This window comes from Phascolarctos cinereus, unplaced genomic scaffold (genome assembly GCF_003287225.1).
Source record: "Phascolarctos cinereus isolate Bilbo 61053 unplaced genomic scaffold, phaCin_HiC Scaffold_1;HRSCAF=81, whole genome shotgun sequence".
NCBI classification, from domain to species: Eukaryota; Metazoa; Chordata; class Mammalia; order Diprotodontia; family Phascolarctidae; genus Phascolarctos; species Phascolarctos cinereus.
The window spans coordinates 89,958,068-89,974,950 of record NW_027555514.1 but is presented as its reverse complement, the minus strand read 5'-3'; the positions used below and the strand labels follow the sequence as shown (position 1 = coordinate 89,974,950).

Below are 16,883 nucleotides of genomic sequence, written 5' to 3'. Positions count from 1 at the left end.
TGACGTATATCAATTTTACCTTTTCCACTGCTGCTTGGCAAAATTGGAATGACGGGGGAAGGGACAGGTTCTGGAGGTTCTTCTTTGACTAATGACAGGTCTGGATACCTGCTTATTTCCATTCCTACCACACTTTCAGGAGAAGAAGAGGGAACAAAACTCTCAGGAGTGTCTCTATCACTACAGGGATCTTGGACCCTGAAAGAAAAGGAGCAATAAAAATTTGTAGTTTCACCAGTAAGGGACTTCTTATATTTCTATTTGTTTTTACTATGAAATAGCACACTATTGTGATAGAAATATGAAAACTTTAGATTTTGTATGTATTTGACTAATAAATAAATGAATCAACTTCTATTCAAACTGGCAAACTCTCACTGAAAAAAGTATAATTAAGATCCTCCAACTACCAAGTAATCACAAGGATACGTGGGTACTTTACTAGACATTCAGACCAAAAGCTGGGCCTGAAAGTTTTTGTTTGTTTGTTTTTTTGTTTTTGCTAGGCAATGGAGTTAAGTGACTTGACCAGGGTCACACAGCTAGTAGCCTGAAAGTTTATGGAAATAAGAAATACTGATCATATCATCAACAGTAGGGTGATTCTCGATTTCTTATATGAGGAAATTAAAAATTAAGAAATGAATAATTTCTTAATGTCACAGCTAATAATAGGAAGAGACAGGGTTTAGGTATAAATACTATACTATCAATAAACAAATAAAATTTATTAGCCAAATAGAGGGCAGAGTTTAAAAATGTATAAAATTTAGGAAGAGTTTAGGAAGATGCGTGGATGACAGTTCTATGAGGGAAAATTAAGAGAAATTACAGATGACTCCCCTCTTCTCCCCTATTTCTTATGTTCCATCACTTAGATGCCTTTTACCACTATCCCATTTTTCACCTGTCTTACATGAAAAGTGGCCTTACTCCTTTTAAGGCTAACCCCTTTAACTTATTTAAGATCAAATTCCATCTCATCTCTTCCAAAAGATCGACTCCTCTGTCATCCCCACTCTTTTGCTCATTTTCAATCTCTCTCTGCTACTGGATTTTTCCCTACAAACATACCCAAGTGCCCACACTCACTCCTATTTTCCTGCATCTCTTCTGCCCTTTGTAGATAAACTCCTTGAAAGGGCTGTCTACAACAGGTGTTTCCACTTTCTTTCCTTTCATTCTCTTCCTAATTCCTTAAATTCAAAATTCCAACCTTATCAATCTACCTACACTGCTCTATCCATAGTTACTAATGATCTTAATTGTCAAATCTTTTCTAAATTCTCATTATCCTTGACTTCTCTGCAGCCTTTGACACTGTTATCAGTCTCTCTTCCTTGACACTTTCTCCTCTCGAGATTTTTAGGACACCACTCTATTCTGATTTTCTTTCTACTTAGCTGGCTGCTCTTTTTCTGGATCCTCTTCTAGACCATGGCCTCTCACCGTAGGTGTCCCTCAGGGTTCTGTCCTGAGTCGTTTTCTTTTTCTATACTACTTCACTTGATGATCTCATAGGCTTCCATAGACTTTTAATTACCATTTTTCTGTCTATGATTCTCAAATCTACCTTTCCTGCCCTAATATCTCTCCTGACCTCCATCTGCCTTTCAAACATCTAGAACTGGAAGTTCAGTGGACATCTTAAAACTTAATGTGTCCAAAACAGAAGTCACTACCTTTCTCCCTAAGTCCTCCCCCCTACCTTCCATATTACTGTAGAGGGCAACACCACCCTTCTAGTTCCTCAGGCTAGGAACCTGGGAGTCACCCTGGGTTCCTTCTTATCTCACACTCCACCATATACAAGCTGTTGATTTTCACCTACAAAACATATCTGAAACAGGACCCCTTCTGTCTTCTCAGGAATGGAGAACCTGTAGCCTAGAGACCACCTGGCTCTCTAGGTCCTCAAGTGCAGCCTTTTGACTGAATCCAAACTTCACAAAACAAATCCCCTTAATAAAAGATTTGTTCTGTAAAATTTAGACTCAGTCAAAAGGCCACATTCAAGGACCTAGAAGGCCACATGTGGCCTCAAGGTCGCAGGTTCTGCACCCCTGGATAGGCCCTCATCACCTCATGCTCGGATTATAGTAATAGACTGCTGGTGGGCCTCAAGTTCTACCCACTCACATTCATCCTCCATTCATCCATCAAAATGATTTTCTTAAAAGCCAGGTTCTGACCCTGTCACCTCCACTAACTCCCCCTACTTAATAAACTCCATTGACTTCCTATAGCTACCAGGTTCAAATACAAAATGCTCTGTTTGACTTTCAAAGCCCTTCACAACCCAAACCCCTCCTTACCTTTGCACAGTCTTCTTACACCTCATTCCCCAAGAAGTACCCTCTGATCCAGTGACACTGGCCTCCTGGCTGCTCCAGGAATAAGACCCACCATATCTCAGGGCTTCAGGCATTTTCTCTGATGCCTGGAACACTTTCTCTCCTCTACTCTGACTACTGATCTCCCTGGCTTCTTTTAAATGTGAACTAAAATCACACCACCAGGAAACCTTCCTGACTCCACTTAATTCCAATACTTCCCCCCTTGTAATTATTACATATTTGTCCTACTTACAGCTTGCTCTGTGTACATCTGTTTGCATGTTGTTTCCCCATTACATGACAAGCTCTTGAGGGCAAGGTCTATCTTGTGCCTCTTTTTGTATCCCCAGGGCTCAGCACACAGTGGCTGGCATATAGCTGTACCTAAAAAACACTTATTGAATGAAGGGTTCTACTATTAGACCCCTCCTTTCTGCCTCCTTTTCTGGGTCCTCTTCCAGTTCATAACCTCTAACCACAGAAACCTCACAGGATTCTGGCCTGGATACTCTTTGGTTCTCCTTCTGTATCACCTCACTGTTCCCATGGTTTTAATGACAATCTCTATGCTAGCGGTTCTCATATTTACCTATTTTGCCTCAAACTCTCTGCTGACTACCAAATCCACATCTCCAACGATCCAAAACAGAACTCATTATCTTTCTCCCTAATCCCCTCAACTGCTCCTGACCTTCCCAGTTACTACAAGGGCAACACTATTCTTCTCATCCCTCGCACTCTAAACCTAGGTGTCATTCTCAACTCCTTACTCTCTCCCACCACCCAGAAACAAACTGTTGCCAAGGTCTGTTTGATTTTGCCTCTGCAGCATCATTCCCATATAGTTCCTCTCCTCTGACACTGTCACCCTTCTAGCGTAGGCTCTGATCACCTTATGCTTGGATTACTGAAATAGCCCTGTCTTGCCCAACCCAATCCATCCATCATTCAGTCACAAGAGTGATTTTCCTAAAGCACAGGTAGAACCATGTCACTCCTCTACTCAATAAACACCTCTGACTCCCTATCACTTCCAGGATCAAATACTAAATCCTTTGTTTGGTACTCAAAGCCTTTCATAACCTAGCCCCCCTTCTATCTTTTCAGTCTTCTTACACCTTACTCTGTGACAACTATTCTTCAATCCAGTTGACACTAGCCTCCTAGGTGTTCCACGGACAAGACACTCCATCTCTTGATTCTGGCTGTCTCCCATGTCTGGGACAATTTTCCCCCTCATCTCTACCCTCTGACCTTCCTGACTTCCTTTAAGTCCCAACTAAAATCCCTTTTTTTACTAGAAGCCTTCTCCAACCTCTCTTCATTTCAGTGTTTTCTTGATTTTAATTATTTTTTTGTTATCCTTTATATAACTTGCTTTGTATTTTGTGTGTTGTCACCCCCTGTCAAACTGTAAGATCCTAGAGGACAGGAACTGTCTTTTGCCTATTTTTTGTATCCCCAGTACTTATCACAGTGCCTGGCACATAGTAGGTTACAGCCTGATGAATGGAAAAATCAATCAAAAAGCATTTATTAGGTATTCGTTAAGTGCCAGATACTGTGGTCAGTTAAATGTTGATGATATAAAGCAAAAATGAAGAGTCCCTGTCCTTAATTTTTGGTCTGATATAGGGTAACACTACTTATGTCCTCACATCTGAACAAGGAAAAAATGAGAATCATACTATCAATGTTGCAGCTCTTGGATCTGAGCCTTGATAAGTCAATATTCTCCAATATAACCACATACATTTTAACTTCACTCACCAAAAAAATGAACACAGTACTTATTCATGTTTGGCCAAACAAGATGTAGTCATTCATAAAACGTCTTGAAATATTTCTTGAAGATGCCATAGGGTATGTTTCTCAGAGATAAATATTTCAGTATGGCAAAAATCAATGAATAAGTATCTATAAAGCACCTACTATGTGGTAGGCACAGAGGATACAAGTACAAAGAATTAAAGAATCCTTGCTCACAAGGAAGAAGGTTACTTTTTATTAGCAATGGGGAGAGGGGATAGATGGCAAGTACTTTTAGGAACAGATTTGGAATAAACAGCAACAAATAAACATATAAGGCAGTCAGCCAAGGCAGGTAGTAGCAGTGAGGGGAATAAGGAAAGGCTTCATATTGAAGGCACTGCTAGAGCGATTTCTTTTTGTTTATTTATTTTTTAAATTTTTAAGCAATTGGGGTTAAGTGACTTGCTCAGGGTCACACAGCTAGTAAGTTACCAATTGTTTGGTCTGAGGCTGAATTAGAACTCAGGTCCTCCTGACTTCGGGGCCAGCGCTCTATCAACTGTGCCACCTAGCTGCCCCTAGAGCTACTTCCTGAAGGAAGAAAAGGATTCCATGACTTCAGGAGGACAAAGGAATTAGGTCTGCAGTCTTTACCAGGGCAAAGGCACTCAAATGGAAGAGCTAATAGTGTGTGGGAGGAACATGAAGGTGAGAGAAGTGTCACAGGAAAGAAAAGTCAGAACCAGGTCTTGAGGAATGTTAAAAGCCAAAAAAAGTTTCAACTTGGTCCTAGAGGGCAGGGAGAGTCACAGGAGTTTACTGAGGAGAATGATATAAACAGAACTGCGCCTAAGGAAAATCACTTTTAAAATGATATAGAAAAATGACTTTCCTACAGCATACGAGACAGTGCTAAGGGTGATAAATATATAGTCAGTAAGCATTTATTAGGTGCTCACTTTGTACCAGAAACTATGCTAAACACTATGCAGACCAAGAAAGAAAAAACACAATAAAATAACAAAATTAAGTGAATTAAAAAATTTAGTTCTGAAACCATGAGAAATGTGATGAATAATTAGTAAGCTTTAGCAACTTTGTATGAACTACTGAAAAGATAGTGCTGGTCATATCAGTCATTTTAGCTATGTCTGTAACATCAGTAGGAATCACAATACATTTTACAGCCTTGCAGAGAAGGTGCCTCCTCAGGAGCTTCCTATCCCAGTGATATCACAGGTCTTACCCCAGCATTGGCTCCCAGACTGATTTTCTATAAAAGCTCTCCATAAGACAACCAAGCTGGACAAACGTGTCGTACCATTATTTGTAAAATCTACTGTAAAGTTAAAACAGCTTTACATACACATCTTCCTATAAAATCTTATGATAAAACAATATTAAGAACACTTCTGGGAATAAGAAGCTTTTACCTTAGCTCTTCTTGATTGTTGTGAGGAGGTGTTGGAAGTGAAGCAGGAACATCCACAGTCTTGGGGCCTTGGGCCATAGCTCTGACCAGGAGGTCATCCTGTGGTTTGAAGGGCAGTGGAAACTGTTTAGGCCCAAGAGCTTTAGTAACTGAAAACACAAAAGCACAACAAATATTCAAACTGATTATTTCATGTGTATATGAAACCTGACAAAATCAGAGGCAACTAAAGAAAATAATCTCATGTATATATGTATATTCATGTGCTGAAGTTAAATATTATTACATATTTTGTACTTTGGGAAATGACAATTTGACATGATGAAAGTGTTAGGTTCATCATACCATCATGGGCCACTAACATTCCAGCTCTGCCAGCAAGTTCCTCAGTGGTTGCAAAGCCATTTGCCATCTTTTGACAGGTCACAGGAGGAGGAGTAGGAGGAAGAGAAGCCGGAGGTGTAGGAGGGTTACTCAAGTTATTCTGCTGGAGATCAAAAGATATAAAATAAATAGGCAGAAATTGTATTTGTCCAACAATGACAACAAAACTTAGTTCCATGAACATGGAGGTAATGACTTAGTGATTTTAGTAACTAGGATCTTCACTTCTAAATGGACAGATGATTAAATAAAAGCAAAAAATGGGTCAATAATTCTTTTACTAAGCCTGAAATAGATGTTTTTATGGAATACAGTTAGCTTTTTCTATAGGATGGATCCTTAGACATACAGCCCTCTAACATCTAATTTTTGTTTTCTCAAAAAACTTTTAAGTTTAGACAAAAACAAAAACCAAAAAAAACCTGGAATACTAAACCAAGAAATGGTCTCATCAAATTCTCATTAAGAAATGCTTTGCTGATCTAAATGTTTTGATAAGGAATTGGAAACTAGTTTCATGAAACTATAATTACAACTCGTTTTCTTGGATAACTACAAATGTTCTGTAGCTACGTCATGAATGTGAACTCATATTTATAGAGACAAATAAAAGTCAAAACTCCAAAAAAGGACAACCTTAACATATCAGATGCTTCAGAGGAGCTGTTCTGTTTGTTTGAAATCTATCTCTTAGATAAGGCTCAGAATATAAACCCAGGAAGAAGTAATTTAATACATAGATGAAACTATCTCAGTTTGGACAAGGCAAAAATAGATGGGAAAAAAATCCATACCTTGTAGATCAATTGAGAATAATAGTCTGAGACCCCTTCAAGGGTGGCACTGCCAAAAGCTCCTAGAAGGCGATTTCCACTATTACATTGGCCACTGCCATAAGGAAGAAAGTGGGCAAAGTTCACTCCAATGATTGGTTCCATTAGAGGAAGCAGAGAGAGCTGCTATTGAAAAAATATGTAAAAGTGATATAGATGATAGACAAGAAGCAAACAATATTACAGTATCAATTATTTTCTTTAAGCAAGACAGCAAGTAAAGACTCAAAAAGATGTAAGGTAAAATACTTAAAGCCCCTTCCCCCTAAACCAAATTATCAGGACACTGGATTACATTGAGGGAGAGTAAAGCACATTAACTTGACGTGTTTTTAAAATAAGATAGAAATTCATCTTTTTAGGGTGGCCAAAACAGGTAGATATTGTGTCTTCTGCAAATCTCTGGGCCTTATTTTTTCCACATCAGGAAAAGGGAAAAGCTGAGGGGTAGTATGATTGGATGTTACTTTAAATTCAATCAACATGTTTAATAAGGCAACTAAGTAAAGCAGTAGATACACCAATCAATGGATCTAGAGTCAGTTAGACTTTAGTTTGAAGCTAGCTCACTTAATAGTTGTGTGACTTGGGATGAATCACTTATTTTCTGTCTGCCTCTGTTCCCTCATCTGTAAAGTTGGGAATGATATTAGCAACTATTTCCTAGGGTGGTTGTGAGAAATCAAATGACATAGTAAAGTCATTTGCAAAAATGAAAGCTCTATATAAATTCTAGACATTATTATTTTTCAAAAAATCATATTAAGAATGTACTGCATGTGAAAAACTACTCTAGGGGAGATACAGTGCTTAAGACACCAACGAAGGCTATGTATCCATGATTTAACAATTATGGGAAGGACCTGTAGCTCTCTGTTGTGGAAAAGAGTCACTCAGCTCCATTTTGTTTGGTTTCTAAGGCCAAAAGAAAGGATAAATGACTTTCTAAGACTGAGGGTATATGCCTTGGTTGTGAAGAATACCCAATAACCACTGATTTCATCCATCTATTAAGGAAAATTTGCAAGGAAAAGGGAAAAGAGAGTGTGAGGGAAGCCTCCTAATAAGAAGGCTTTTTTAACAACTTTCTATTAGAAGGTTCTATCAGAGGTTTTAATAGGTGATCATAATAGGATCACCACAATACGCAGGGAAATGATCAATTAGGAGGCTGGTTTATGTGTACTTTCTGGGAAAAATTCTCATTCTAAGAGTGAAGCCAAAATGTTTTTTTTTAATATTTAAAATTTTCTCCAAACCCTCAAAGGAACTACTCCTAATAATTCACCTGTTTCAAGTGGGCAAATGTGTCTGTGTTAGAATAAATAGACTGTTTTTCCTCTTCATCCTTCTTTCTTTTCTTAGAACGAGGTGCTGCCTTTTCTCCAGTCCTCTGAGTTCGTTTGCTCCGTTGCTTCTTGTTTTCACTTAGTACATCAGTTTTGGTCTGCAAGTTATTTCCACATTCAAGGCCACTATGTATCTGGTTTCCTGGAGTTGGCTAGCAGAAATATGGAAATCAAGAAATCAAAATGGACCAACCATGCATTCAATATTTATTTCATGCTAGTCCTACTCTAAACCATGATTCAATTCATTTGATGATATATGGTGATAAGAAGATGGCAAATGGCCACAAATGGGAATTATTTTAAAGATGCTATTTACATTTGGGGACACTGTCTTCAGCTCAATACACTAAAGGACAAAAGGAAATAGAAAACAAGTACTTTTCAAATGAGATCAAAACAGGAAACAGCCATTACCCTCTGAGCCTGAACATGCTTTTTGCTACTGCCAACAAGGAAGAAAAACATAATTCACACTCTGCAGACTATAAGTTGTAGAAGTACTGTGCTCTAGGGTCTCAGGGTTATGACAGCCAGGACATCTTAGCCCACTCATGTAAATCTTTTATTCTTCCCTGGTAGTGTTGATCTACAGGGGGAAATCTAAGAATAAAGGCACCTGGGAAATACCTTTGCCAGTTTCAAGAAGCTTTGTGAGACAACTAGTATTCCCTAATGAAAGAGACGAACACATATAACACAAATGTATTATGTTGATCATCCAAATTATAACACTTATAAATCCTGACAAAATATGTACTGGATTATGCTTATATTAAATCAGACTAGATAATTCATATAAACTTTGCTTCTCCTTTTCATTACTTTGTGGCTAACTATTCAGAAGTATTTCCTTTTCAGGAAAAACCTGTTATTTTCTCTTTTGAATACAGATGCTACTCTTTTCTCAAGCTAGGGACTGGAGAAATTATCTAAAGAAATGTTTAAGACTTGAACATTCCAGTTATGTGTGCAGAAGTATATGCTATTTGATAACTATAGATGAATCTGAAGGACACTTGCTGATTAACTGTGTAAAAGCAATGTGTTTGGTACTTGGGAGACACAAATTAGGTAATGCCTTTAAAGGTACTTTGTAACTATAAACTTACTGAAGTGCTTGCTGTTATTATTACAGAAAGATAAGAAAAAGTCAAAGACCACTAAAAGTAACTTTTTTTTTTCTTTCCATTTTTTGGTGAGGCAAACTCGCCCAGGGTCACACAGCTAGTTAAGTGTCAAGTGTCTGAGGCCGCATTTTAACTCGGGTCCTCCTGACTCCAGCGCCAGTGCTGTATCCATTCCGCCACCTAGCTGCCCCAAAATTAACTTTCAAAATAGAAGCTAATAATGAATGCTTGGAAATGGTTCGTCATTTCTTTAGGCCAAACAAAATACACTGAACAAAACTGAACAAAATACACAACACAGGCAAATCTAGTGAAGTGGTAAAGATAAACCATATTTCATTTATTCTGATGGCTTGAAAATATCAGGTTGAATGATCAGGATTTCTTAGGTTGGTAAAAAGAAAAAATGGGAATTCTAACTTCAGCTAATTACAGCCAAAATCACTGTGTTAAGTTATCAAAGCTGGCTCCCTGATTATGTGATGAGGAAAAAAAATAGTATTAATATTGATTTGTGAATGGGGGACAGCATAAAATACTAGAGCAGGGGTGGGGAACCTGCAGCCTTTTAGGTCCTTGGCTGCCGTCTTCTGAGTCCAAGTTTGACAGAACAATTCCTTTTATTAAGGGGATTTGTTCTGTGAAGCTTGGACTCAGTCAAAGGGCCACATGTTTTGGGCAAAAGCTCTTCTTGAATGGTTGTAGCCAACAAAACAAAACATAATCTAGTAGTTAACTTACTGGGAACTGAATCTGGCTAAGCTGCTTCTCAGCAAAAACCACACATTCTGTTACTGGTACCATGCTCAATCCAATTCTCCATCCCACTGGAATGAGAAATGGAATAAATAAAAGCAGTAGTGGTGGTGGTGAAGGTGTGTGTGTTTGCGTGTGCGCACACAACATTTAGGTAAAGTACAGTATCTGCCAATTTTAGTGAGGGTGTTTGATATAAAGATAGTCTTAATAAAAACAATATATGATTACGGCATTAGAGAGGTATAAAGCAGAGTCTTCTATAAGGTTTGGGGAATGTTGGGCATGAGGGGGAATTAGGGGAAGATCACTGGCAACTTGGGGGCTAAGGGGGAAAAGAGTGTCAAAGAGGCCTTCCTAATCAGTAGGTTCTATTAGAGGTTGTAGCGTGATTTTTAAGAACTCCAGATCACCAGTATAATGTTTTAAAATATCAGAGGAGAATGTCAGTAAAAGAGACAACCATAAACTAGAGAAACCATAAACATAACATTTTCAAACCTTATTGTTATCTGAACCTTCCACAACCTGCATGCAATAAAAATTATATGTGTACTTCCTACATGTTTGTTGAGTTGGAAGTATAGTCTCTAATTACAGAGGCTAGTCATTAATATTAATAATTCACTAAGTCAAACCTTACTAGTACAATATATTTTGAAACTGGGCTTAATCTGTAAATGAACTATAACTATAACTCAATGTGTCATGGCGGCTAGAATGCTACTCTTTGTTCAGAAACACCCCAAACTCACCATCTGATCTTATAAGCAAAAGAAGCCATGGCAAAAACACTATATTTCGCTGAATTCTGGTTTGCTCATCTGTAAAATGGATATAGTACCTGTGTCTTACAGAGTTGTGCTGAGAAACAAATTAGCTAACGTATGTATATAAAACCCATTTGTAAACTTTAAAGTTCAATATGGTTCTCATTATTAAGTTAGTTATCATTATTAAGAATTTAACTCTGCCATACAAGTATCAATTTTTAAAAACAATCACAACATAAACAAAATAAACTGTCATACAGGTTCACAGACTTTTTTTCAGTTATAAAAATAATAGTAACTTTGCTTTTCTCCCTCTCCCCAACAACTAAACATTTTCAACTTAATATTAACAGATAATTCCCAAATAGACAGCTCTAGGAATTTATCTCCATCTCTTAGCTGAATATTATATGGGTACTGCAACCTCCAGTTGTTTAAAATTAAGCTTCTCTTTCCACCACACCTCTTTATTCACAGAATGGCACTACCATTCATTCTCCCACAAGAGAAAACCTAAGTGTTACTCTTCCTTCTCAACCACCTCTCAGTTACCAGGTTTTATTGACTTTATACCTCTATGTTTTCTCTTGCATCCAATTCCTGGTCACTCTAGTTCTACTACAACCCTTGAGCAGGTCTTCTAGTCACTCAACTAAACTATCAGAATAACTTACTAAACAGGTTTGCCAACTATTAGTCTGTATTCTCATAAACCAATCATTCATGTTCCTGGTGTTTTTCCTTATGCACTGGGCTGACTCATTCCTCTATTCAAAGTGCTTCAGGTAGCTCGATACTGCCAACTACATAAAAACTCAAATTCCTTAGTCTGGTATTTATGGTTTTCTAAAAAATATGGCACTACTCTACCTTACAGCCTCTTTTCACAAGATTCCCTTCCAAACACTCTGCACTACAACTAAAGTAAACTATTTGTTTCCTTTGCATGCCCTAAACCTTCTCATTGTTATGCTTCTGTTCACAAATTTCCTGGGGTGGGCGAAACCAAGATGGCATAGAAAAGGCAAGAAGTTGCTTTAGCTCTCCCCAATAGTGCCCTCTAAAACAACTTTAAATCAAGTGACAGAACCCACAAAAGGATGGAGTTAAACAATTTTCCAGCCCAATATAACTTAAAAGGACTGCAGGAAAGATCAGTCTCATTCAGGTAAAAGGGAAGTATAGCCCATCACAGGTAGTGTCAGGCACGTCAGGAGGAGGCCCCCAGCCCCAGCACAGCAGGTGAGCTGCCTGTAAGCCAATGACCAGGCCCTAGCCCCCTGCATAAAAGCTTGGGATAGTGCCTCCTGTATTCCAGGAGCAGAGGCCAATTTTAAAAGTCACGAAAAAGGCTGGAAAATGAGCAAAAAACAAAACAAACCAAAAAAAGCCCTTACCAAAGAAAGTGACTGGGAAGATCGCAACACAAACTCAGAAGAGGATAACAACGTCAAAGCACCTATGTGTGAATTGGTATTAGGCTTAAGAAGTCCTCCTGGAAGAGCTCAAAAAAGATTTTAAAAAACAAATAAGGGAAGTAATGAGAGTTATGCAAGAAAATCATGAAAAAAAGAGTCCACTGGTTGGTAAAGAAAGAACACACACACACACACACACACACACACACACACACACACACACACACACACACACACACACACACACCCCAGAAAAAGATGTACAAAAATGTACTGAAGAAAAGAAGTAGAATGTGCTAAGAGGAAAAGGAGTTACAAAAGCTAATGGAAAAAAATATTCCATAAAAATTAAAACTAGGCAAGCAGAAGCTAATTACTGTAAGATATCAAGAATCAGTAAAACAAAAATCAAAAGAATGAAAAAGTAGAAGAAAATGTAAGATATCTCACTGGAAAAACAATTGACCTGGAAAACAGATCCAGGAGAGACAATTTAAGAATTACTGGACTACCTGAAAGCCATGGTCAAAAAAAAGAGCCTGGATAGCATCTTTCCAGAAATTATCAAGGAAAACTGCTCTGATATCCTAGAACCAAAGGGTAAAATAGTAATTAGAAGAATCTACTGATTATCTGAAAGAAATCTCAAAATGAAAACTCCCAGGAATATTACAGCCAAATTTCAAAACTCTCATGTCAAGGAAAAAATATTGCAAGCAGTCAGAAAGAAAGAATTCAAATATCGTGGAGAAACAGTCAAGATTACCCAGGATCTAGCATCTTCTACATTAAAGGATAAGAGGGCTTGGAATAATATGATACTCCAGAAGGCAAAGGAGCTTGGATTACAAGCAAGAATCAACTACCTAGCAAAACTGAACATAATCTTTCAGGGGAAAAGATGGACATGATATAGGAGACTTTCAAACATTCTTGATGAAAAGACCAGAGCTGAACAGAAAATTCAATTTTCAAATACAAGACTCAATAGGACCATAAAAAGATAAACAGGGGAAAAAAACCCCTTAAGTTATTCAGAAAAGGTTAAAGTCTTTAACATCCTTACACGGGAAGATGATATTTTTAACTCTTTTATTTATTTTTTTTGGTGGGGGGCGGGGGTGTGTGTGTGTGGGGGGGGGTGTGAGGCAATCAGGGTTAATTGACGTGCCCAGGGTCACACAGCTAGTGAGTCTGGGGCTGGATTTGAACTCAGGTTCTCCTGACTCCAGGGCCAGTGCTCTATCCACTGTGCCACCTAGCTGCCCCTATTTGTAACTCTTAAGAACTGTATCTCTGCAGTTAGGAGTATACATAGACAGAGGGTGTATGTATAAGCTGACTTTCATGGGATGATATTAAAAAAAAAAGAAATTAAGGGGTGAGAAAGAAGATTGCACTAGGAGAAAAGGGAAGGGAGAGGCAGAATAGGGTAAATTATGAAAACATGAAAAGGCATGAAAAATCTATTACAGTAGAGGGAAAGAAATGGGAGAGCGGTATGAGTATTGTTTGAATCTTATTTCCATCTGATTTGGCTCAAAGAGAGAATAACATACACACTTAGCTGGGTATAGAAACCTATCTTACTCTGGCCCATAGGGAAGTTGGAAGGGAGGGGGACAAGAAAAAGCATTTGGGGAAGAGGCTGAAAGAAGAGAAAAGGGAAGGAGGTGGTGGTCTGAAGGAAAACACTGGTGAGAAGGGACAGGAAAAAAGGAGAGAGAGAAAAAAAGGATAAAAAGGGGAAAAATAGGATGGAGGGAAATAAACAATAATTGTAACTGTGAATGTGAATGGGCTGACATCTCTCATAAAAAAAGGAGATATCAAAATGGATTTAAAATAAGAATCCTATAATATGTTGTTTACAAGAAACACATTTGAAGCAGAGACACACACACACACAAAGAGTAAAAGTAAGGGGATGGAATAGAATCTATTATGTTTTGGCTGAAGAAAAAAAATTAGGGGGTAGCAATCGTGATCTCAAAGCAAAAATAGATCTAGTTGAAAGAGATAAGCAGGGAAACTACATCTTGCTAAAAGGTACCACAGAATAGCGCTTCTTAAGCTGTAGGTTGCAAGTGGAAAAGTATTATTTATGTGAAAACATCAGAAAGCATTATTTGTAATGAGAATAAGCTAGAAGTCTTCCCAATAAGATCAAGGGCAAAGCAAGGAGACCCATTATCACCACTATCATTCATTATTGTACTAGAAATATTAACTTTAGCAATAAAAGAAAAAAACTGAATTAGAGTAGGCCATGGGGAAACAAATCTATCACTCTTTGTAGACACTATGATGGTATACCTAAGAGAATCTTAGAGAATCAACTAAAAACTACTTGAAATAATTGTCAACTTTATCAAAGTTGCAGGATATAAAAGAAACCCACAAAAATCATCAACATTTCTACATATAAACAACAAAGACCAGCAGCAAGAGAAAGAAAGATAAATTTCATTTAAAAGAACTGTAGACAGTATAAAATACTTGGGAGTCTACCTACCAAGACAAACCAAGGAACTATATGAACACAATTATAAAATACTTATCATTCAAAACAAACAAAACCAGATCTAAACAACTGGAAAATATCAATCACTCAGGGTAGACCAAGCTAATACAATAAAAATAACAATTCTACTTAATTTACTTATTCACTGCCATGCCAATCAAACTACCAAAAATTATTTTATAGAGCTAGAAAATATCATAACAAAATCCGGAAGAATAAAAGGTCAAGAGTATCAATGAAATTAATTTAAAAAATGCAAAGGAAAGAGGCCTAGCCATACCAGAGCTCAAACTACAGTATAAAGTGGCAATTATCGAAACTATCTGGTAATGGTTAAGAAATAAAATGGTGGATCAGTGAAACAGATTAGGTACACAAGACACAGTAGTAAATGACCACTGTAATCCAGCAGTTGATAAATCCAAAGATTCCAGGCTCTGGGATAAGAATTCTCTATTTGACAAAAAAACTGCTAGGAAAACTGGAAAATGGTATAGCAGAAATTAAGAAAGCAAGGATTAGTCTACCTGTCAGATCTATGGAGAAGGGAAGAATTTATGACCAAGCAAGAGACAGAGAGCATTATAAGATGTAAAATGGATAATTTTGATTATATTAAATTAAAAAGGTTTTACACAAACAAAACCAATGCAACCAAGATCAAAAGGAAAGCAGAAAGCTGGGAAACAATTTTTACAGCCAAGTATCTCTGATAAAAGCCTCATTTCTCAAATGCATAGAGAACTGATTGAAATTTATAAGAATACAAGTCATTCCCCAATTGATAAATGCTCAAAGGATATGAACAGGCAGCTTTCAGAATAAAAAAATCAAAGCTATCTAAAGAAATATGAAGAAACACTCTAAATCACTGTTGATTAGAGAAAGTAAAATTAAAACAAGTTTGAGATACCACCTCACATCTATCAGAAATGACAAATGCTGGAAGGAACGAGGGAAAAAAAGGTACACTAATGAACTGCTGGTGGAATAAGGGACTGGTCTGGAGAACAACATGGAATCGTTTCAAAGGGTTATAAAACTGTGTATACCCTTTGACCTAACAACACCACTACTAAGTCTGTATCACAAAAGGATCAAAGAAAAAGGTAAAGAACCTATATAAAAAATATTCATAGCAGCTGTTTTTGTTGTGGCAAAGGAGTGGAAATTAAGGGGATGCTTACCAATTGGGGAATGGCTAAACAAGCTATGGCACATAACTGCGATGGAGTACTATTGTATTGTGGGTAACTATGAGATGCAGATAAAGTGACTAAAATCTCTATAGTCTCTGACACACAAAGATCATTACTGTTAGGTATATGGTCCAAAGAGGTCAATTCCATATATTCTAAAATACTCACAGCAATACAGTTTATGGCAGCAAAGAACTCAAAGTATCATTGATACCCATTTATTAGGAATATATTAGAATATTATTATTCTGTAAGAAACAATGAATATGATAAATATAGAGAAGTATTTGAAGACTTATCTGAACTAATGTAAAATGAAGCAAGCAGAACCACAAAAAATTATATACACAATGACTAACAACTGAAACTGAATGCCAACAAAATTATATTATCACGTGTGGTCCCAAAGAAGTAGTATTAGAAGACATCTCCTTCCCCTTTTTGCAGAGGTTGGGGGATATAGATGTGAATGACAATAGATAATACCAGAGTTTCAGTATGTTTCAGCTCAGTTTTACTGACTTTTTTTTTTCTTTGTTATAAGAATTGGCTCTCTGGGAGGGGGAAGAGGAGATATACCTTGGGAAATGTAAGTAATATAATAACAAAAGATATCAACAAATTTTACTTTAAAAAAGAATAGCTGGCATCAAATTTAACAATGAGTTTTCATTAGGCATTTTAATGCAGCATACCCTTCAATTCAAATTACACAACTCTTCTATCTATGGGATTCAAATCTAAATGTTTTGACTCCAAATCCTGGGTCCTATATACTTTACTGCTTCCTTCCCGATAATGATAGAATACCAGATGTTTTAAGACATAGAAAAAAATACATACCCTTATTAAGAAAACAAATGCCTCATATTAAGGGAAAAATATTAAATTCAGCACATATGAAATCATTAACAACATAGTAAAGAATTAAGAACTTCACCCTCAATGATACTATTTGAGAACCCAAGGAGAAAGTGTAAAAATGTATCTAAAGAAG

The 16,883-nt window shown here is 37.2% G+C and overlaps 1 protein-coding gene across 2 annotated transcripts in view; it reads right to left on the bottom strand.

Moving 5' to 3' along the window:
• The window catches only part of KMT2C (lysine methyltransferase 2C), a 306,292-nt gene that overhangs the window by 25,107 nt on the left and 264,302 nt on the right, over positions 1-16,883 (bottom strand). The window contains exons 44-48 of one of the 2 annotated variants that reach the window (XM_078152657.1): positions 8,026-8,238; positions 6,699-6,863; positions 5,866-6,004; positions 5,522-5,669; positions 20-198 (exon numbers count right to left, since the gene is read on the bottom strand). In XM_078152657.1, coding sequence (XP_078008783.1) covers positions 20-198; positions 5,522-5,669; positions 5,866-6,004; positions 6,699-6,863; positions 8,026-8,238 — 844 coding nt within the window. Of the gene's footprint in view, positions 1-19; positions 199-5,521; positions 5,670-5,865; positions 6,008-6,698; positions 6,864-8,025; positions 8,239-16,883 lie in introns of both variants that reach the window. The other variant, XM_078152656.1, reaches the window with a different exon arrangement.